A 22446-nucleotide genomic window follows, 5' to 3' on the forward strand; every position below is an offset into this window, starting at 1 on the left:
AGTCTTTCTCCCTCGGACGCCATTGCTCACTGTAGCCAAAAGCACAACAACCTTGCGCAGCGACCCCTACTGATCGGGTGGGGAAATTGCAGCGCCTATCCGTCACCGCGGAAGTATAAAGGCTCGAGTGGTCTACGTGGTGACGCAGACGGATAACGCATTACGCAGTCGGAGAAGTATAATGTGGCCTAAGACTCAGTCATGTTTTAGTGGTTCCCCTTAGTGTAAATATAGGAGATAAAACACGCAATGTTTAAACCTCCCGCCTCGCGACAACACAGTGCGCATTTCACCACAAATGTTGCCACCCCACCAGGAAGTGTACTTCAGAGCTCCACCTAAGCTCCACCTAAGCTCCACCTTAGCTCCACCTTAGCTCCACCTTAGCTCCACCTTAGCTCCACCTTAGCTCCACCTTGCCCCCATGAAATACAAGAGTGCAGGCGAGGGAGGAAGAGTGGAGTCATGTCAACGTGGAGGGACAAGTGTGCTGTTTGTGGCTGCACAGCAGAGCACAGTGTTAAACACAAACTTCAAGCCTCAGTGGATTTGTGTTTCCAGTGGATATATTTTATGTATGAAAAAAATGTGCAGGATAAAGTCATCATTCGTCAGCGTTTGTGTGTTCGCACCACTTTGCATCAGAGTGTTTTGTGAACCTTGGTCATTACAATTCAGCACCAATTAATAAGTTATTACTCAGACAATTAAAGTCAATCTTTTAAGGGATATCTGCTTAATATCGATCATCAATACAAAAAAAATATTGATTGATTTTTTCGCCCACCCCTACTTTATGATGTCAAAATTATGTAGATGAGCATTTTCCTCTTCGTATTAGAAGTAATCTGCATCCTCATCAGATGATGCTTTAGGATCAGTGTGTGAACTGGAAGTGAAGCTGATTCTCTCCTCTGCAAAGTCGGTTGCTTAGTTTCACAGAGTCGACTAAAGAGAAACAAGAACGGTGACAAGAATGAGCAAAGGTTTTATTCAGGAGTTTTTCTCTCACAGCTGTGGCCAATAGGGAGGTGAATGATGGTGATTGTGTTTTAGTTTTCAAAGGTCTCTGTTTCTGCCAAGGCCCCTAGATTCGTCACTGCACACACACACTCACACATAGACAAAAGTTTATGCAGCCATCCTTTTAAGGACTCTCTTTGACTTTGTATCCGTAACCTTGTGGTTAGTTTAAGGACCGAACCACAATTCAAGTCTAAGCCCTTAACTTAACCTCAGTTCCTCAGAAATTAGTCTCTGACTCATTAGGACCAGGTTTTGGTCTCCATGGGGACTGCTGGTCCTGACAAGTTCAGTGTTTGTGCCAGAAAGAGAGCTAACGAATACACACTCGCAGCTATCCATTCTTACTCTCATACTTTGGTTTCTATGTGTATTTTTGTAGATCATATACATTGTTTGAAATATTCAAATCAATCGGTAGTTAATAGCTGTGCTTTACTCTTAGGTTGTCGTGTGGTTCATTTTGGTGACACCCAGTTGTGTCCCTGTAATGTTTTCAAAACAACACTCTCTTTTTGACATTGCACCCCCTGGTGGCAGAATTAAGAAGCACTTGTCCATTTTTAAATGTTTAAGGTGTGCACTGAGTGATTTCTGCCCTGCTGCAGGGACCTGTGTTATTGTGGATGGATGCATATCTGGTGTTACATGTGCGTGTTTGTGTTCAACCGAAGCTGCAGATAAACATTCAGAATAACATGAGCTAACTGTCAGAAGAACAGAAGAAATCATGTTTAAATTCTGTTTTGCTTCACAGAAAGTAGTGACGGCGTTGGACAAAACCTGGCATCCAGATCACTTTTTCTGTGCCCAGTGTGGAGCCTTTTTTGGACCTGAAGGTATCAGCCTCTACCTAACCCTAGCCTGTGTGGACTCAAAGTAGCAATGCCCAATCTGTAATTGCTAAAAGATGCATTTGGAAAGATTCTGACAGTCTCTTTGATGTCCTCCAGGTTTCCATGAGAAGGACGGCAAGGCCTTCTGCAGAAAGGACTACTTTGATATGTTTGCCCCAAAGTGCGGTGGCTGTGCCCGTGCCATCCTGGAGAATTACATCTCTGCTCTCAACTCTCTTTGGCACCCTGAATGCTTCGTCTGCAGGGTGAGTCTTTTTTTTTGTTTGTTTGTTTTTTTTTTTATAAACGTCTTCGGTGCAGACCTGCGTTTTTGCTCTTGCTGAGACATATTTGAGTGTGGTAGCAAGGCCTTTAAGGTTGGATAAAGTTAGGTATTATTACGGAGCCCTGCTAGGGTCAGGTGTGGAAAAAATAAAAATCGTTTGTAAACTGTTCCCTCGGTTTAGTAAACTGTTCCCTCGGTTTAGTAACCGCGCAGTGCCATTACGCACCGCCATTCACAATAACGGTGCACCTTGGAGTGAGATGTAATGTATGGCTGGCTACCACCACACACCCAATATATTTATTAATGCTTTATACAATATGCTTTATGTTTTAAGAATGCTTAATACTCATAATGCTTTATACAATAAAAAGATAAACAATAACACTGTCAGGGTTCGATCCTACGACCTTGCCAGCATTAGTCCACCGATTTACCCACTAGACTATCGCTGTTAACAATTTGTGTCAAAGTGTCAAAATAGTCACAGTTTTAGGGAAACTGAGGGAACAGATTACTAAACCGAGGGAACAGATTACTAAACTGAGGGAACAGATTACTGAGGGAACAGATTACTAAACTGAGGGAACAGATTGGGAACAGTTTACTAAACTGAGGGAACAGATTACTAAACCGAGGGAACAGATTACTAAACCGAGGGAACAGATTACTAAACTGAGGGAACAGATTGGGAACAGTTTACTAAACTGAGGGAACAGATTACTTAACCGAGGGAACAGATTACTAAATTGAGGGAACAGATTACTAAACCGAGGGAACAGATTACTAAACCGAGGGAACAGATTACTAAACCGAGGGAACAGTTTACTAAACTGAGGGAACAGATTACTAAACTGAGGGAACAGATTACTAAACTGAGGGAACAGATTACTAAACTGAGGGAACAGATTACTAAACTATTACTAAACCGAGGGAACAGTTTACTAAACTGAGGGAACAGATTACTAAACTGAGGGAACAGATTACTAAACTGAGGGAACAGATTACTAAACTGAGGGAACAGATTACTAAACCGAGGGAACAGATTACTAAACTGAGGGAACAGATTACTAAACTGAGGGAACAGATTACTAAACCGAGGGAACAGTTTACTAAACTGAGGGAACAGATTACTAAACTGAGGGAACAGATTACTAAACTGAGGGAACAGATTACTAAACCGAGGGAACAGTTTACTAAACCGAGGGAACAGATTACTAAACTGAGGGAACAGATTACTAAACTGAGGGAACAGATTACTAAACTGAGGGAACAGATTACTAAACCGAGGGAACAGATTACTAAACCGAGGGAACAGATTACTAAACTGAGGGAACAGATTACTAAACCGAGGGAACAGTTTACTAAACCGAGGGAACAGATTACTAAACTGAGGGAACAGATTACTAAACTGAGGGAACAGATTACTAAACTGAGGGAACAGATTTCTAAACTGAGGGAACAGATTGGGAACAGTTTACTAAACTGAGGGAACAGATTACTAAACCGAGGGAACAGATTACTAAACTGAGGGAACAGTTTACAAATGATTTTTATTTTTTCACACCTGACCCTAGCAGGGCTCCGTACATTATTGACTTGATCGTACTGCCCCTTCTTGACCATCTTCCCAGTGATCTTGTTGATAAATTGCAGAAAGGACACCTGGCACCTTGTCTTCACAATTAATCATAAGCCTCTTTAACACTTTATTTAGCAGGTATACCCAGGATTTGTAAACCAGGGTGTTACTAAAAAAAGGACTTATAACATCACTCCCATTGCCAGTGGTTTTAATATTACTACCATCTTTTACTTCGGTCTTTTCTTTTCTTTAAATCAAACATTTAGCTTATACGAATGAGATAATATATGATATTGATCACTGTCCCAAGTTCTAAAAAGTAAGGATCCCTACGAACATTAATGGTAAAGCCTGGAAGGTGAATGCGCATTGGTTTGCGCTGCAGAGCAGACTAAGAAGAAATTGGCGTGTTCACCTGAGTCTTAGTATAACTTTACACCTGGTATTGACATGCGTCTCCGGTGTCCACATCAAAATTCGATGCTCTACTCTGTTGTTGTGGGCGGAGCAGAGACGCATCAGAGACACCACCCACGAAAGTGGTTTGGCAGATCGATCCATCCTCGGGTGTATTTACGAGTGGTCAGATTGCAATCCGATCACAGAAAACACATTTGTAAAGCGGGGACTTTGATGCCAATTGGAGCTGAAGCCATAAAAAGCCCACATTTATGATTTAAGTCATTTGACCTGGGTGTGAAAGCTGACTTAACCCATTCTCATGGCTGAAAACCCCATTTAAACCTGGTATTGAACAGGTATATGACCACGCTGGGAATGATCCAAATACTGTTAAAACTGTAAATGTTTCCCTCATCTCTCCCTGGATTTCCACTGGACACAGAACGGCCGCGGAACGGCAGCGGCGCGGCGGCCGTTGCAAATCGCTTCCATTCTAATCAATGAGAGCATTCCCACCGGCCGCGCCGCGGCGCGTCTCAGCAGCGTCCCAGAAGCGGCTCGCCGCGCCGCAGCGCTATCGATCGGAATCAGTTCTATTTTTTCCGTTGCCGCTGCTGAACCTCGTAAATTTCAACGAAGCAGATCGCACAAGACAGGAAGTCCCACACAGAATCAAAGTAAAACATTTCCGCCCCCCTTTCAAAATAAAACACAATACGCAGGTCATATAGCCTGTCACAACGTCACATCAACATTACGTGGTGACCGGTGCTGCCAGGTAAACAGTCAATTAATCAGAGCGTCTCTGAGAGTCATAATGTACGACGGGAGACTGATTGTTGAAGTGGAGAAACATAAAATCATTTATGACACCAGATCAACAGTTCTTCCACGTCGGAGAATGAAAAGAAGCTGTGTTGTTGTTGTTGTTTACTTTATACACACAGTCTATCGCTGGGTCTCGCGAACTCGCGTCCGTTCGAGATTATCGCGCGATCTTCCGTGAATACCGCCGGCTCCCAAGGCTCCGCGCCGCTGCCGTAACGCGCCCCGGTGGGGATTGACGCCGGGCAAGAGGACGAAGCAGAACCGTGCCGCTGCCGTTCCGCGTCCAGTGGAAATCCGGGGTCTGACGACACATCGTAGACAATTTATGACTTGGGGGTGATAATAAATATCTCAAATCGTGTACCTTACCTTTTAAGTTCTTCCTCCTCTGATCCTGCAGGAGTGCTTCACGCCGTTCATAAACGGCAGCTTCTTTGACCACGATGGTCAGCCATATTGCGAGGCGCACTACCACGAGAGGCGCGGCTCGCTGTGCTCCGGCTGCCAGAAGCCCATCACCGGCCGCTGCATCACAGCCATGGGCAAGAAGTTCCACCCGGAGCACTTTGTGTGCGCGTTCTGCCTCAAGCAGCTCAACAAAGGCACCTTCAAGGAACAGAATGACAAGCCCTACTGCCACGGCTGCTTCATCAAACTCTTCAGTTAGACTGCGTGTCTGCGCGTTTGTCGTCGTACGCACGCGTGGTTGTGTGTACGAGTCTGCGAAGAGGTTTTTAAGGCAGAGGGTGGGTAACGTCAACTTGACGCCGACTGTCCGACCTCTCAGGTTTGACGTTTCACACTTTTTGCTAAACATTTAAAGAGAGCCCAAAGAGATTTTTATTTGGAGGTTAACCCTGTGTGCAGCAAAGCAAAGATGTGAATTTCCCCTACGTGTGTGTGCGTTCGTATATAGATAAAAAAATATGAAAGAAGTTGTAAGACTTCCTCTCACCTGTGATTTGTAATTGATTTTATTCCCTCACGTGCAGGGCGAGACCTTGCACCCAATGGTGGTTTTACAATATTTTTTTGCATGGACCACAGAGAGTTGACTGAATTGCATTTAAAATATGAGTATCCAGTGCTTGGCTTATTTGTGTTAATAATCTACGGGGGGGGGGGGGGAAAGTATTTTTCTACCTTTGGAGACTGATGACGTGCCATTTAAAAAGTCAAGAGCCATGTCAACACTCCACATGGACAGTACATGCACACAGACACACACTCACTTCTTTCAAAAAACAGTTGAAACTCCGCACACTCCAACCACACATCTTTTGATGAAACTGTCTTAAAGGTGTGTTTTTACAAGTTTGTGTCGTCAGGATATCACTTTTCATTTGTCTACTGTTCTACAAATCACGCCGATTTCAAACAGTACATACACACCTGTGCTCTCGTCGAACTTTCTTGTTTCACATTAGGAAAATGAAATCATTCATATAGGAACTTTGTTTTTGTTGTACTACCGCAGTGTGTTGCCATTGATTTTGATGTTGATCCAATAAAACCATTAAAGCTTTTGATGAGAAAAATATAGGGACAATATACAGTAAATTTTAAATGCTAAATATTTTGTGTTTTTAGCCAAAAACGGATGTTGAAAGTGGAGAGCTGTTGCTTTCAGAATACTAATTTGAATAAATTGTGCTTCAGTTCAACCCTTTGTTCAGATTTTACCATTGCTATTCTTTTGAATTATTGAATTATTAGATTAAGAGGCTTAACATTTTGGTTTTGCATTCGGTTTTGCTAGCATGCCACACAATGATCAGCACCTAAGCTGCCAGTTGCCGTTACAATCAGAAGCTACGTTTCTATACAGTATGCTCCATGTTGGGACAAAGCTGTGTTTTGTCGTCGTTTCTATTGAAAAAAATATGTATTTTTGAGATGATAAGTTTCACACTAATATGCAAAGAGCTGGCTCTACTGGCAACAGAGGACAGATACTGTTCCCTTCACACACACACACACACACACACACACAGCTTTAAATATGGTGCATCAAACTTTGAATGAGAGCCCTCAGTATTTCTACTTGGAGTCATGAACTATGATCCTGCCGTCTGAGCTGAGATAGGTGCTTGGGTCACCGATGGAAGCTGGATGTTATGCGTTAGCTGGTCAGGAATCAGAGTGCAGCACCAAGCTGGGGCCAAACCTTCAGCCAAATTCATGTTAGGACTCATTTCTATATATATATATATATATATTTGACACTCATGGCTGCCTTGTCTTTAATTTTGATCACTGGGTGTGTGAGGAATTTATACACAGTCTCCACTTGCAGATTGTTTTGAAATATGACTCATGTTCTTGTGCCAAATGTGTCAATGCAATAAGGTCTCAGACACTGGAGCTGTTCTCGTCTCCTGTGATTTGACTCTTTGTGGCTGAACTCTGGGAGAGGCTTCATCTACTGTGGTGCAATCTTAACTCTTTAAAAACTTTTAACACTGTAACAGACAAAGTTAATGAGAGATGCTATGTGCCGAGCTGTTGGGCAGACAGTGAGGCATTCGTTTGTAGCAGACTGTAGCAGGCCTGCACCTTCGTTTCAACTCTGTACAACCAAGAAAGTTGACTTATCTTCTTGCAGTATATTGCTTTTATAGTTGTTTTGCTTCTGTCAAAGATTAAAACGAGACAAATCTTAAAAGCATTTTAAGTGAACATTGCCTTGTAAATGGAGTCATTTATGTGATCTTTTATCATGAGCCAAAAAGTGTTTTGCCTCTTTGTGTGGTCGGGTCCTGATAACTGAGTGAGTAATGTAACTGCTGCAAAAATAAAACAAATTCTATTTCTGGCATTGTTCTGTACAAGAAGTGTGTTGTGGTGTTTACTTTTTTTTTTATTAGTATTTGCATTGATTCAGATCTTGATTCAGATCTTGATCACACACAAGTTTTCACACAAAAATGTCAAGTCTAACACTTTTTTAATGACCCGTAGACATAAGATATAAACACATCAGAGATGAACAGATGCTACGTTAGCCCCTCTTTAGCAGTATGCTCTGTTACTTCAAATTCAGGTGTATACAGCAGAAACTCAACCTCTCTAAATGTTTTCCTCATTGTGATCCCAGATATGGCGCTCGATTCTCCCAATGGTAACCCTCATTTTAAAAAAAATAAATAAACGAAAAGTATCTGAAGTAGTCACACATTTTTGTGATGCAAAGGAGAGCCTTGAAATGTAATTTAGAGAATATTAAAAAATACTTTTTCACGCCTCTGGCACCCTGTGATGGTCATATTGTAAACTAAAAACTAAAATTCACTCCATGGGGTGAACTAACAACTGTTCCTGTGCGTTTATGTCAGTTTAGTGAAAACACTGACCAACACAGGAGCAACACAGGAACAAGACAATGTATCTCTTCTGCGAGGTGAGGTTGTCACCTGAAGCCTGTAGTTGGTCCGTGCTTGAAGTTTTCTGGTGAGCCCAAAGAGATGAGGCCCTTTGTGAACCTCCACACCCTTCAGTTGGTGAAGGTCCACGCACCAGCGCTCTTGTAGATGATCATGGCGAAGTGTGAGAGATTTGAGCTTTGGAAAAAGCTGCAGGATTTGAGTCGTGTGAGCTTCCAGGTATATGGTCAAGGGGGCGACGTGGAAGTGGAGCAGACCTGGCACCTGCTCTGCTGTGTCCACCAGGACCTTTGAGGAAAGCCCTGGCACACAGAGGGTGAGGCTGGTCACTGTGGATGGAATGGAGGCGACATATCGCTCGGCTGGTGGGCCCTTGACTATGACCAGTGTGGACAGCCGAGGCAGGTCACTCAGCCATGTTTTCAAATGACACACAGGGGGCGCCTGCCAGTCATGGTGATGCGTGTGCTTGTAGAAAACAGCCAAACTCTTCAGGCCAGGCATCAGCTTCATCACATCTTCTGACAGTGAATGATCCATGCAGTCAATGAGCTCCAAGCTGGACAAGGCTGGTGCATTAGCTGGTTCATTTGAGGGGTCAGGGTTTGGTCCAGGGATGCTGTGATGGGTGTATAGTTTATCTACAACAGACAACGACAGGTGCTTGAGCTTAGGCAGGCAGCGCAGGATGGAGCGAACCATTAAACTCGTCTCCTCGAAGACTCCAATGTGATGGCAGACAAGAGAGGTGAGGTTTGTGAAGTGGGAGAGAGCGGAGATGACGCCCCCTATCGCTTCTGTGGGGAACCGGGCTTCGCACAGGCTCAGGTGTGTGAGCTGCTGGGGCTCCGGCACCGTGGAAGCACCGAGCGTAAGAGGGGAGCAGCCGCTTCTCAGAGTCAGACGCTTCAGGTGTACAAAGCGCTTCAAGGGTTCGAGGCTCCTCTGGCAGCTTTGCTCCACGACCAGTGTGGTGAGAGTCGGCAGCGAGTGCGCGAGCTGCCTCCAGTGCTTTGCTCTGCTGCTCGTCATCACCGCGATGCTCACCTTCCTCCGACGAAGAGTGAGCCAGAAGTGACTGTTGTAAGGGCGGCTTTGTGGAAACCGCAGCACCACGCACCAGTCTTTCCACAGAGACGCGTGGTCCACGAGTTTCCTGAAGTACTTGCAGGACGCCCGTGCGTTAAACTTGTCCGCCGCCGACAGGTATCCGAAAACATGGTTCCACACCTCCGACGGTAGCCCGGGCAGCGGCTGTGGCATCGTCTCCTTCCGTCACTACAGCTGTTTATCAGCTAAAGAAATAGCATTCCACTGGATTTAGCTTCACGTGTTTGTGTTTTCGTTTTCTTCTTCTTCTTCTTCTTCTTCTTCTTCTTCTTCTTTCTTATTAATGGCGGGTTACAGCTTTTGTTTGCGTATACCGCCACCTACTGTACAGGAGTGTGTAAAGGGACTGGATGGGATAGACTCACATTCTCATTTTTGTAAGGAGAAAATAGATAATAAATAAAAAAAATAAAAAAATATATATATATATATATATATAAAAATCAATGAATTAATTGATTTATATATATATATGTTAAAAAAAAGAAAAAATTAAAAAAAAAAGAAAAAGGCAAATAAATCTACCTAAATTATTTCCATTAATCTTGTATTCTTTAATTTCGTTTTCTTTTTCTTCTTGCAATAACTACAACACGGAACTAAAGTAGGTCACCTGTGCTGCCCGGTGACAATATATCGAGCACCACTAGCTAGTGTGATGTGCGCGCGCCGCGGTGTGTTACAGCTTAGCTTAGCATAGCAGCGGAGAAAACTTAATGAAAGCCCACAGCTAAGCCCAATTGCAAGTTCAACGATTTCTGGTTCCAATTTTCGTTCATTTCTTTTGTACTTTTTTGCCAGTTTGGATTGGAAATGGGTCTTAAATTGTATTCATTATGGTCTTAAAAAGTCTTAAATTTGACTTGTTGAAATCTGCAGAGACCCTGAATATACTGTTGCATATTCATTCTTGAGTATCTCTGGATATACACACTGTAAGCACACTATTTGTGAACTGACGGCTCTTTAAAATGAACAATGAGAACTGAGCCGTTGTAAACCGCTTTTTTTTTCTTTATATATATATAAAATGCTTTTTGAAAATGTCTATCAGAGTGGGGAAATCTCAAAATGCCGGCCTCACGTTTCCGTGTAGACAGCGAAAACACTACTTTAGGGCAATTATGACATATTCCCACCTCTCTCTTGCGCTGTCATTCATTGTTTTGCATTGGGAGATTGTTTGACAGTGTTACCAACTAGTGTCGATGAAAATAACTAAAGTCAGTCTGAAAAGACGCTAGATTTCACTAAAACACATCCTTTTCTTTAGAGATTTCACTCAGGACACGTCCAGACGGAAACATTGTACACATTACAGATAATAACACAAACAGAAAGCTCTGCTTCTGTCATTAATGGCCAGTCAATATAAACTGAGGTCTCAACTCTCTCACTTGATAAATAAAATTAATTTAAAAAAAATGGTCTCAACTGCTAGTTTCAAGTCTTCTTCGTGTGTCAATTGTCAAAAGTTGACAATTGTGTAATGACGTCACACGTGATTACGTGTAGACACTAGTGTGATTGGCAGCTATTCTCGTCCAATAGGAGAGCTTGGTTGCATGTGACGTCAGTAAATATCCGGTTCAGAGATCCGGTTGCAAATACTGTCATGGCGCCTGCCAAATCGAGAAATCGCCAAATCGCGAATCTCGAGGCTCTAAAGCGGGACTTAAACACATATATATATATATAAACATAAGTTTATGTCCCAAATGTACGTTTTTTGTGTTTCTACAACGTATTAAAACTGTCCTTAGAACGGTAGGAAGAAGTTCCACACGTGATTGGCACTCAATTCAACCAATAGTTGTGAAGTTACCGCCCACAGCTCCACTGTGATTGGTCAGCTCGAGTGTATATATACGTCTTCAGCGTCACGTTCCTTCCTCTTTCTTTCACGAGACCCTTGTTGTAGGTGAGTATTCCTGGCATGCTCCTAAGAATAATAACGTTCACTAGAATTTCAACACTTGCGGCGTTGGGATGATTTTGAAAAACAAGAACATTATGTGTTGAGTTGCGTTTGATTTTGATGCGGTTTTCGATCAGCGATGAAAATGGGTTTCGGCCGAATGAGGCCTGCTAGCTAAAATGTTAGCCGGCTAAGGTTAGCAGTCGAGCACATGTCGAGTTCTAGACACATTGTATAGCTAGAATAGTATAATTATGAATAAAATTGGGTTTTGTTTGTTCTTTCTAGGTATCACCTTGTCTTTAAACCAGCTTTTCGGCGATCCTTGGAAGCACTGCAAAGATGCCCAGGGAAGACAGGGCCACGTGGAAGTCCAACTATTTTATGAAAATCATCGTAAGTATTTAACACGGACTCTTGTATTTCCGTGTAGTTATTTTTTTTAATTATATCGGCACTGAAAATCGAGTTCATTCAATCTGTAGCAACTTCTGGATGATTTTCCAAGATGCTTCATCGTCGGGGCGGACAACGTTGGCTCCAAACAGATGCAGACGATCCGTCTGTCCCTGCGCGGCAAGGCTGTGGTGCTGATGGGTAAAAACACCATGATGCGCAAAGCCATCCGTGGACACCTGGAGAACAATCCTGCCCTGGAGAAGTGAGTCTACTTTTTGTGAAGTAATCGTAATTGTCATGTCATACCATCAGTATCACATTTACATTGAAGAAAGTGTTATGGTGAATATTAATGAATTGGTCCAGCCTTGTCTATCAAAATGTGTTAGAATGTGCAGGATAAGTTACAGTACAGCTGGTTTGGTGCTGTTTTGTCGTTCCCCCTGCAAACATTAACTTGTTTCCAGCTATCCCTGTCTGTCTAAATCACTTCCGGTAGCCAGGGACGCATGGTTTCATACATGATGCATCTTCCCTTTTGAAATTCTTTTATTAAAACGATCTGCTTCTAAAATGTACAGGTCATCTCATTGACAGGCTCCTGCCCCACATTAAAGGAAATGTGGGCTTCGTCTTCACCAAGGAGGATTTGGCTGAAGTCAGGGACTTGCTGTTGGAGAATAAGGTAAGAATCTGTGCAGGAACTTGAATGCCACCGTTTGATCACATCTAGAAATGAAAATGTATCACACTGGAAGGAGTATGATTGGTACCATAAACAAAAATCACATTTACGTGCAGGATAAGTTACAATGCAGCATGTTCAGTACTGTATTGTCGTTCCCCCTGCAAACAGCAAATTGTTTCCTCGCTATCTCTGTCTGTCATCACCCCTTGATTGCCAGAGACGCACGGTTTCAGATATTTCCTTTTAAAAAATGCCATCAAGCTTCATGTGGCTCTAATCTTCTGTAGTGAAGTCCTAAACTTGCTGTCATTAACCAGGTACCAGCAGCTGCCCGTGCTGGAGCTATTGCCCCCTGCTGCGTGACTGTGCCTGCACAGAACACTGGGCTGGGTCCAGAGAAGACTTCTTTCTTCCAGGCTTTGGGAATCACCACCAAGATCTCAAGAGGAACTATTGAAATCTTGGTGAGTTTTTTTTTTTTTTTAAAGCATGTATAAAAGCCAAAGGTCCAGGCTTATTGAGCCTGAAATTTGTATGAATGTTGAATCATTAAACATGTGTTTCTCTCTCTCAGAGTGATGTCAGTCTGATCAAGACTGGTGACAAGGTTGGTGCCAGTGAGGCCACGCTGCTCAACATGCTGAACATCTCGCCCTTCTCCTACGGACTCAACATTCAACAGGTGTACGACAATGGCAGTGTCTACAGTCCTGAGGTGCTTGACATCACTGAGGATTCTCTGCACACCAAATTCCTGGAGGTGAGGTGTAGTGCTTGATCAAAGAAATTGGTTATTGGCAACACACTTGAAAATGTTAATCTGTCATATAAAATGTGCCTTTTATAGGGTGTAAGAAACATTGCAAGTGTCTGTCTGGAGATTGGCTACCCCACCTTGGCCTCTATCCCCCACTCCATTATCAATGGCTACAAGAGAGTCCTGGCTGTTGCTGTGGAGACTGACTATTCCTTCCCCATGGCAGACAAGGTATGTGGTTCACATTTAAGAGCTAAAATCTGTTGGCCTGCAGGAGGGGGATTAGTGTTACATGTGTAGTGCCACGTTCTTGATCGACCTGCAAAAAATGTGGTTCATCCATCTGTCATGGTTTGTGCCCAGTCAGGGATGCTACACAGATTATTTTATAGAATGCTGTACTCTGGGGCATTTTTTTACCAATCGAAATCATTGTCGCTAAATCTTAAACTGCTTGTCCCCACAGGTCAAAGCCTTCCTTGCCGACCCATCTGCTTTTGCTGCTGTTGCTGCACCTGCAGCAGCTACGGAGTCTGCAGCTCCAGCTGCTGCTGCTAAGGAGGAAGCCAAGGAAGAGTCTGAGGAATCAGATGATGACATGGGCTTTGGTCTGTTTGACTAAACGACAAGAATTGAGTCGAACGCATTCATGATTCAATAAAAAAATATCTCCCAACTCCTTGGCTTGGAAATTTATTCAGGAATAATTGCACATGATTAAGTTTCCCTTGTATTAACTGCATTCATTGAGTAAAAGCACACAATTGTCTAAATATTTCACTTCACTAAAGCAAAAAAAAATTCTGGAACTTGAGCAGCAAATGTATACAATGACCACAGTATGGCCACACTTTCAGTTGCATGTACATTTTGGGTTAATTTCTTTGCATTTTAGCATTTGGTGTTTAGGCAATGACTTGCACATGCATTTAGATAAAAATGCATGTGTGCACACATGGCTTCACAAGTCTAGAATCTGTATGTACTCAAGTTTCCTGCAACTTTATGAGGCAGATCAAAAGCATCAGAGTTGTAATGTATCAGAAGGAACTTGACTAACATGGCTTCCCATGTGTTTTTCATAATGTAATGGGGGAATACTCGTAAATTTTGGTTTTGTACACATTACATGGGTTCTAAATCAACTTCCATGTTTAATTAAAAACATTCTTAATGCGAGTATTTTCATGTCCACATTGTCCCATAATCAAATTCTGTATTTCAATAGCTTTAAAGAATATGGAGTGATCTCAAGTGTGAGCTCCACTTTTATTTTGAAATTCCCCCAGCGGAAACAAACCATGTCCTCAATCTAGGGAAGAGCTTTGTGTGCTCACCGCAGCGGAAGTGTCCACTATGGCTGAGGTATTTTCAGATTTTGTTGTTTTTAACCCATTTATTATGAATGTCATGTAGCTGAATGCCCGGAACTTAAACTTAATTATGGTAGTGTTTTGGTTTGGGACGAGAAAAGCTGAACATCGCCCTGCTCTCTAGTGGCGCTGGTTGTCTAACAAACGTAAAGCTAATGGTAGCTGGCATTATTACTCCATGATGTATTAGACGAATCGTAGCTTTAGTATATAACAAACCCCCCTGTTCGCACACACATCTCATTCGATTCGAATTATATGTTGAGTTAATAAGTTAACTGTGGTGCTAGTTAGCTGGTTGGTAATTCGTTGTCTGATCGATAACATTAGCTAATATGCTTCAATGTTGTTAGCATAACTTCAGAGGGTCAAGGCCTTTGCCTACTTTTGTCTTTATCGTCATAATCACTTAGTTGTAACGGTGAAACATGACTGAACAATTAATCATATATAAACATGTATATATATATATGTATATATATATGTATATATATATGTATATATATATATATGTATATATATATATATATATATGTATATATATATGTATATGTATGTATATATGTATATATATGTATGTATGTATGTATATATTTATATATATATATATATATATGTATGAATATATATGTATATATATATATATATGTATATGTATATATATATATGTATATATGTATATATATATGTATATATATATATGTATATATGTATATATATATGTATATATGTATATGTATATATATATACAGTATATATGTATACATATATATATATGTATTTATATATATGTATGTATATATATATATATATGTATGTATAGTACCAGTCAAACGTTTGTGGTTGTTGTATTTTGTCTGAATTGTAGATTAATACTGAAGACATCCAACTCATGAAGGAAGACATATATCATTATGTTGTTGACAAAAATGTGTTAAGCACACCAGAATATGTTTTATATTTTAGATTATTCAAAGTAGTCACATTTTGCTTTGATGACCGCTTTGCACACTCTAGGCAATCTCTCTATCAGCCTCATTTGGGTAGTGATGACCTGGAATGGTTTTTTCCCAGGAGTTCTCATGATGTTTGAGACCATCAATTGTGTTTTGCAAAGGTCTTATACAGTGAGTAGCCAGTAGAATTTGACTACTGTTCTAATCCATATTCTGGCAAGAATCACTCAACTAAGTAAAGAGAAACAATAGTCCATCATTACTTTAAAACATGGTGGCAGTCAAATGAATCTGGAAAATGTCAAGAACTTTGAACGCATCCTCAAGTGCAGTTGCCTCAGACAATGCAAATTAACAGCACCCTAGATAAAATATATATATGAAATTAGTTACCGGCACCGGTGTCGTGCCAATGTAAGTATCCCCGACAGAAAGTGTTTCCCCTGGCCACGGCCGCGGAGGCGGAGAAACAGTGGTGCGCTTGCGTTCACCCAAGTAAATTAAAACTAACAACAAATGCATTGTTTAATGATTTATTTTATGTATACTTCACATAGTAATCTATAACCTCTGGTATTATGAACAGCTTTGTTCTATTCTAGCCAAAAATATGGGGGGAAACAGATTATTTCAGACTGTTTACCTGTCTGCCATAATTTGTATCCCCCCCCCCCTCAAAATGGACAGATGAAACCTGATCATCAAATGATTTATTTTATGTATACTTAATATATATATACATATACTACTCTTTAACCTCTGGGATTATGAACAGCTTTCTTCTCTTCTACCCAAAGATATGAGGGGATACAAATCATGGCAGCCATGTAAACAGTCTGAAATAATGTGTTTCCCCCCATATCTTTGGCTAGAATAGAAGAAAGTTGTTCATAATCCCAGAGGTTATATAGTAGTATATGAAATATACATAAAATAAATAATTTGATGATCAGGTTTCAGCTGTCCATTCTGAGGGGGGGGGGGGGGGGGTTCAAATTATGGCAGACAGGTAAACAGTCTGAATAATGTGTTTCCCCCCATATCTTTGGCTAGAATAGAACAAAGCTGTTCATAATCCCAGAGGTTATATAGTAGTATATGAAATATACATAAAATAAATAATTTGATGATCAGGTTTCAGCTGTCCATTCTGAGGGGGGGGGGGGGTTCAAATTATGGCAGACAGGTAAACAGTCTGAATAATGTGTTTCCCCCCATATCTTTGGCTAGAATAGAACAAAGCTGTTCATAATACCTAAGGTTAGAGTACTATGTGAAGTATACATAAAATAAATCATTAAACAATGTATTTGTTGTTAGTTTTTTTATAGCAAGCGCAGCACTGTTTCTCCGCCTCCGCGGCCATGGCCAGGGGAAACACTTTCTGTCGGGGATACTTACATTGGCACGACACCGGAGCGTCAATGTGATTATGTAAACAACGGAGAATCCACAGATACTAACTGTACCATTTTTATCACTCTATGAACAAGATTCACGGATCCAGCCGCAAAATAAGAGCAAAACAACAACTGACTTTGAAGAAATACAAGCAGAAATGTTGTCTTACCTTTGCTGTTTATCAAAACAAGTTATTTCCACCGGAACAAAACTGCTTCTCATGAAGAACTACACTTCCCAGCATGCTTTGGGGACAAATCCCGGTCTGATTGATCATTTACTTTGTATTTTTCAACAGTATTGTTTTGTTACAGAAAAGAGAGAAATCTTTGGTTATTTATTTATTTATGTTCCAGTCTGTTCACAGTGTTCCAAACATATGTGTTATTAGATGTTACATTAAGTTGTTATATAAGTAAGTGTTGTTTAAATAAAAAAAAATGGTGGAATGTATCGAACCGGGGGTCAAAAATCATGATACAAATCGAATGGTGAGTTTGTGTATCGTTACAGCCCTAGATGCCAGCCGTTCTCACACATATACTGAACACACACTGTGCTTCTTTTTCCAGACTCATAGCTTACAGGACCTCCAGCAACCAGCTGTCTCCTCCAAGGTGTTTATCCAGAGGGACTATGGTTCAGGAACCATCTGCAGGTTCCAGTCCAAGTTCCCCTCTGAGCTTGAGTCAAGGGTACAGTGCACTCGACGTGATTGTTGTCATTCTCGACCGAGTGTTCATCGAATAGGCCTTTTAAACTGTGTCTGTGTTTTCAGCTTGATAAGCAGCAGTTTGAGGAGACCATCCAGACTCTGAACAACCTGTATGCTGAAGCAGAGAAACTAGGGGGGAAATCATATTTAGAGGGCTGTCTGGCTTGTCTAACTGCGTACACTATCTTCCTCTGTATGGAGACACACTATGAAAAGGTAAAACTGTGTGAAATAGGGATGCACGATTTTTTTTACTTCCAATCCGATCCGATAGCTGAATTTGGATATCTGCCGATACAGATACTATTCCGATATGGATGCTCTGTTTGAATGGAATTTGAATTGAATGACTTTATTCCTCCCCCGGGGGGGAAACACACATTTACAACAGCTCAATTAAGGCGACAAGAGGTGCAGAAATGTGCAAGGGCATAATAAGTAAGAAGAAAGACAACGTAAAGATAAGAGTAAAAAATAGGGTAAAAAATAAAAATACAATATGGTAAACAAATCACACTCTAAATATAAGTAAGACTCTAATAAAATAAAATACAGTAAGGTAAAAATACGCTCTAATATAAGTAAGAAGAAGTAAAATGTAAGATAGAGTAAGAAAAAGTATAAAATAAAATACAATATGCTCTAATATAAGTAAAAAGAAGTAAAATGTAAGATAAGAGTAAAAAATAGAATAAAAATAAAATACAATATGGTAAAAAAAAAATTTGCTTTAATATTATCATCATGATTATTGTTGATTTTATATAAGGCTTTAATAAACTCCAAGTATGATATGTATGACTTTACAGGGACTTTACAGACCCCTGGCATTTTTTAAAAACAGTGACAAATCTAGCAACTTTCTGTCATAAACCTGAATACTACGAGAACACACAATTCTGTGATTTTCATTGTTTTTAATCCCCTATCAGTACTGTTCTCCTCAGCGAGCAGATGTTTTTAAAACGGTGGGATTATGTCAGCTGCAGCAAAGCTGATTTTTCGTGGTTCGCTCCTGGTCAATAATGCTTGCCTGTTGGCTGGCTGTAAACTGTGGACTGGATTTCCTGAACTGAGGCGTGGATCGCACACTGAGGCTCGCGACGTACGCCTCCGCTCAGGAAATCCATTCCACTTTTTGCAGTCAGGGAATCACTTGTGGAGACATTTCAGGAGACAACATTAAAGCACCGTATCGGATCGGAGAGATCTCTACAGTTGTATCGGATTTTTCCGATGCGTGAATTAAGTCTGGATCGGAACCCGATACTGGATCGGATCGGCCCCATCCCTAGATTGAAATACTTTTTCTGTCTGTGATGGTTTGCGCAGATCTGAATACCATTCTTTGCCAAAGAGAGAATGTTTTTGTCTGTCTCTTAGCAGCATATCTCTAAAAAAATAAAGAACATATTCAGATGATATTATGTCATTATAATTCAAAAACAATAACTATCTCAACATCATCTTTAAAAACAGTACAATGCTTGTTGTAAATTGATGTAATTGATTTGAATATTTATCTCAGATTTGTGAAACTTTCACTTTTCTGCCCGTAAAACTACAATTTACTGGTGTGAACGTATGCTGAACTCGAGATCAAAACTTAATACTTATTTATCTAACTTGTATTGCAATAATTATCCAAAAACAACCAACCAATATGATTTGTTTGAGTTTTTGACATTTATATGCATAAAGTCAGTATTAATTTAATTAAGAAATGCAGTAGTAGCTCATATAGGTATATGTCAGTGTGAAGTTTGGTCAATATTTGGATCTTGATCCATAAAGAGTTGCGATCCATGGTAACATATATAAAGGTAACGACGCAGATACACACTAAAAAACAGCGTTAATTGGAACTTCTGGTCTAGGTCTGCTTTAAGACCAGGCTGAAAACTGATTTTATTTTTTTTCGGTTAACACATAATTTGGTGGTAATTTCTCTCGCTCTCTCTCCATCTCCCTCCCTCCCTTTCTCTCTGCACAGGTGTTAAGGAAGATTGCCAGGTACATTAAGGACCAGAATGAGAAGATATATGCTCCAAGGGGTTTGCTGCTGACTGACCCCATAGAGAGAGGACTCAGAGTTGTATCCTTTGCCTGGCCGATGTTAATTTATTTTAATTTATACTTCATATTTTAATTTTTTTTTCACGCTGCGGAACGTCTCAGCAGCGTCCCAGAAGAGGCTCGCCCCGCTGATAGGTAGCATTGTAATACTCTATAGCATTGCTCTATGTGAATGGAAACATACTTGGTGTAACCTCATTTACACTAAAAAAAAATACTTTTTGTTAATCATTTAAAGGTACAATATGTAGTATTTATGGGTTTATATAACCCAAAATCCACTTTTTTATACATATTATGTGCTCCTGCATTGTCTAGTCGCTGTATAATAGTTTTTGTTTCATTTTCGTAGTGTTTCAAAAAGTCATGATAAATAACATGGTCGCGGACCGCGGTTGCATAGCCACTGTTAGCAGAGAGACGCCATGTTTCTACTGGAGCCTGTAAGGACAAACGCGAGAGAACAAAACAAGCGTCTCTTTACTTGTAGCTGAAGTCCCGCCTCCACTCTCTCCGCTTCGTCTGCTACGGCCGCGGTAGCTCCGCCCTCTCCCTCGCCTCACGAACCTCATCTGCTGACACGGAGAAAGACGACGAGGACGACATTTGACCGGCTGCGGATACCGTAGCGCTCAGGGAAGGGAGGGGGTGAGCAGAGGAGCAGGTCTTTGTTGTAAATTTCAGCCTCTCCTCTAGATGGCACTATAAACTACTTATTTCCCCTTTAAGAAAATGTGTAGAGCACGGAGGGTTTCTTTCCTGAACTTCTTCCAGATTGAAATCACCGTCTTCGAAGACAGAAGTGTTGGCTCCGGGAGATAAAGAACCTTGATGGTATGTTATCACTCATATATGCTTTTTTAAAATAAAGAACCAACTTCAGTGGGATAATCTTGAAACCCTGTTCATACCTGGTTTATTGCACGTGTCACCTTAAACACCATGTCTGAACGGGGTCTAAGAAAAGTCAAAATATTAGAATGTGATTTTTCCAAAAAGTCTTTTCTAAGGTTTAAAGCTGTTTTCTTGATCTATATTCACCGAGGCTGAATAGTAATAATGTTATTACTATTACTATTACTATTTTTATTTATGGTATCTAGTATTAATGCTCTGTAAAATCCATTGAACTGAAGCATCACTTTAAAAATCTTTAAAAAAATCTCACTTTTAAAATCTAATCTAATTGCAATATCTTTCAGAAAAATTGCAAGAAGATATTCTCCCCAAATCGTTGAGGTCCACTGATTACTAACCATATAACGATTCCATCATGTAATGAAACACCTCACTGGCTTTAACTTCATTTCTTCCATCTTTTTACTCGTGTATAGATGACCAGATAATCTTCATCTGTCTGGGAGCAAATATCCACATATATGTTTCATGCCAATGAATGTATATAATATTGATTTTATTTCTATTCCTGTTATTTATAAGTACTCCACTGTCTACATGCCCTTTTGTTTGTAAATGTGTGTTTTTGTTTATACACGAGACAGTCCAGATATATAGACTGTCCAGAGACAGTCCAGTCCAGACTGCAAGTATTTGTGCAGTGACAGTTTTTTTCTTATTATTTTTTTGCCCAGTGATTTTGAAGTGAAATAACCCACTGCGTTATTGTTTCATCCTTCCATTTTGACCGTGATGTTGATGATGTGTGAGTTGGCTTGTCACTCGTCATATCATAGCTCAACTGCACTAGATCTGCCGTACCAAATGTTACTGTCCCTGTCTCTCCATCACACCACAGGAATTGTAAACAATATGACTTTCACAGACGATTGCAGTAGTTGAAGTAGTTGTCTACTTTTTTTTATGGTTATTTTTGTCTTTTGTCAAAATAAATTCTGAAATCTTGACAGCTCCTCATGTTTTATTATTATATGATGAGAAGTAACAAAACAAATATAAAATTCTGTGTTTTACTTGATAATTTATATGTTCTGCTAATCTTTGCATGCCATACTCCACTGCATCAGTTTTAGTTACTTGCACGACAGTAGTAGTGTTTTGGGATTGTTGCTCTCTGTCCTGAGCTCATCAGGTGGAAATATCTGAAAATATATCTCATAGATAGGCTATTTCCTTTTTTCAGGTTTCTTTGCAGCATAGGCAGAGACATTTATGCAGTGCAGTGGAATGACCAATAACAGCAGCTACCTTTCCCCATGATGTTTAGCAGTAACACCAAGAAAGAAGTCCTGCCTACTGTACCTTTATTAATACAAATTTACAATTATAATTATTACAGAACATATTTACAGGATGTCATGTATATGTTGTTTTATAAGTAGTGTGTAATATTTCTTATTTGGGACACATGGTCATTGCATGCACTAAGGGTGTGAGAGTTGGATTGGATTGGAGAAATGGCACACGATTCTCACCAGACCAGAGATGGAACAAAGGAACACACTGCTGTGACAGAAAGGAAGGGGGAGAGAGTAATAAGTATCTGCAAGTATATTAAAAAAATACTAAATATGAAAATGTTTAAAAACATTAAATAAAGAGTATTTTTTTTACTTCAGACACCCTAATTACAGAGGTGGAAAGTAACACAATACATTTACTCAAGTTACTGTATTGAATACTTTTTTTTGTGTATTTTGTATTTTTAAAGTACAATTTAAAATCAGGATTTTTTATTTTACTTAAGTGGTATTGACTCAAGTACTTAGTTACTTTATAAATCCTCTTCGTT

General features: G+C 40.3%; 3 protein-coding genes across 7 annotated transcripts in view; all 3 read left to right on the forward strand.

The window, feature by feature from the left end:
* The window catches only part of LOC310925890 (paxillin-like), a 39610-nt gene extending 32981 nt beyond the window's left edge, over positions 1–6629 (forward strand). For all 4 annotated transcript variants that reach the window (XM_083887927.1, XM_083887930.1, XM_083887929.1 and 1 more), the window contains 3 exons: positions 1781–1862; positions 1977–2125; positions 5361–6629. In XM_083887927.1, the coding sequence (XP_083744053.1) occupies positions 1781–1862; positions 1977–2125; positions 5361–5627 (498 nt within the window). In that variant the 3' untranslated portion in view covers positions 5628–6629. The remainder of the gene's footprint in view (positions 1–1780; positions 1863–1976; positions 2126–5360) is intronic.
* A 4719-nt stretch (positions 6630–11348) lies between these two features.
* Positions 11349–13892, forward strand: rplp0 (ribosomal protein, large, P0). Its single transcript, XM_083887535.1, has 8 exons — positions 11349–11374; positions 11660–11767; positions 11857–12032; positions 12368–12455; positions 12776–12922; positions 13033–13218; positions 13306–13446; positions 13682–13892. The coding sequence occupies exons 2-8, from the start codon at positions 11714–11716 to the stop codon at positions 13835–13837; spliced, it is 948 nt and encodes a 315-aa protein (XP_083743661.1). The 5' UTR covers positions 11349–11374; positions 11660–11713; the 3' UTR covers positions 13838–13892.
* Positions 13893–14541: 649 nt separating this feature from the next.
* Positions 14542–21523, forward strand: LOC310925451 (golgin subfamily A member 7-like). 2 transcript variants are annotated; one of them, XM_083887415.1, is made up of 6 exons: positions 14542–14580; positions 17518–17640; positions 17724–17876; positions 19654–19755; positions 20511–20570; positions 21071–21523. In XM_083887415.1, exons 1-5 carry the CDS (start codon positions 14572–14574, stop codon positions 20556–20558), a joined length of 435 nt encoding a protein of 144 aa, XP_083743541.1. In that variant the 5' UTR covers positions 14542–14571; the 3' UTR covers positions 20559–20570; positions 21071–21523. The 2 variants fall into 2 exon arrangements, with proteins under 2 accessions (XP_083743541.1, XP_083743540.1); XM_083887414.1 differs by having other exon boundaries at positions 20511–21523.
* Positions 21524–22446: the final 923 nt, after the last annotated feature.

The sequence above is a fragment of the Microchirus variegatus genome (genome assembly GCF_963457635.1).
Source record: "Microchirus variegatus genome assembly, chromosome: 4".
Lineage (NCBI taxonomy): Eukaryota > Metazoa > Chordata > Actinopteri > Pleuronectiformes > Soleidae > Microchirus > Microchirus variegatus.

What these genes read in the sequence shown, in the direction of transcription:
- rplp0 (XM_083887535.1), top strand. Translation starts at nt 11,714, where the DNA reads ATGCCCAGGGAAGACAGGGCCACGTGGAAGTCCAACTATTTTATGAAA. An exon ending in ACTATTTTATGAAAATCATC is followed by an intron (nt 11,768 to 11,856) that starts GTAAGTATTTAA and finishes TTCAATCTGTAG; the next exon opens with CAACTTCTGGATGATTTTCC. An exon ending in GAGGAACTATTGAAATCTTG is followed by an intron (nt 12,923 to 13,032) that starts GTGAGTTTTTTT and finishes TCTCTCTCTCAG; the next exon opens with AGTGATGTCAGTCTGATCAA.
- LOC310925451 (XM_083887414.1), top strand. An exon ending in CCTCTGAGCTTGAGTCAAGG is followed by an intron (nt 17,641 to 17,723) that starts GTACAGTGCACT and finishes CTGTGTTTTCAG; the next exon opens with CTTGATAAGCAGCAGTTTGA. An exon ending in TGGAGACACACTATGAAAAG is followed by an intron (nt 17,877 to 19,653) that starts GTAAAACTGTGT and finishes CTCTCTGCACAG; the next exon opens with GTGTTAAGGAAGATTGCCAG.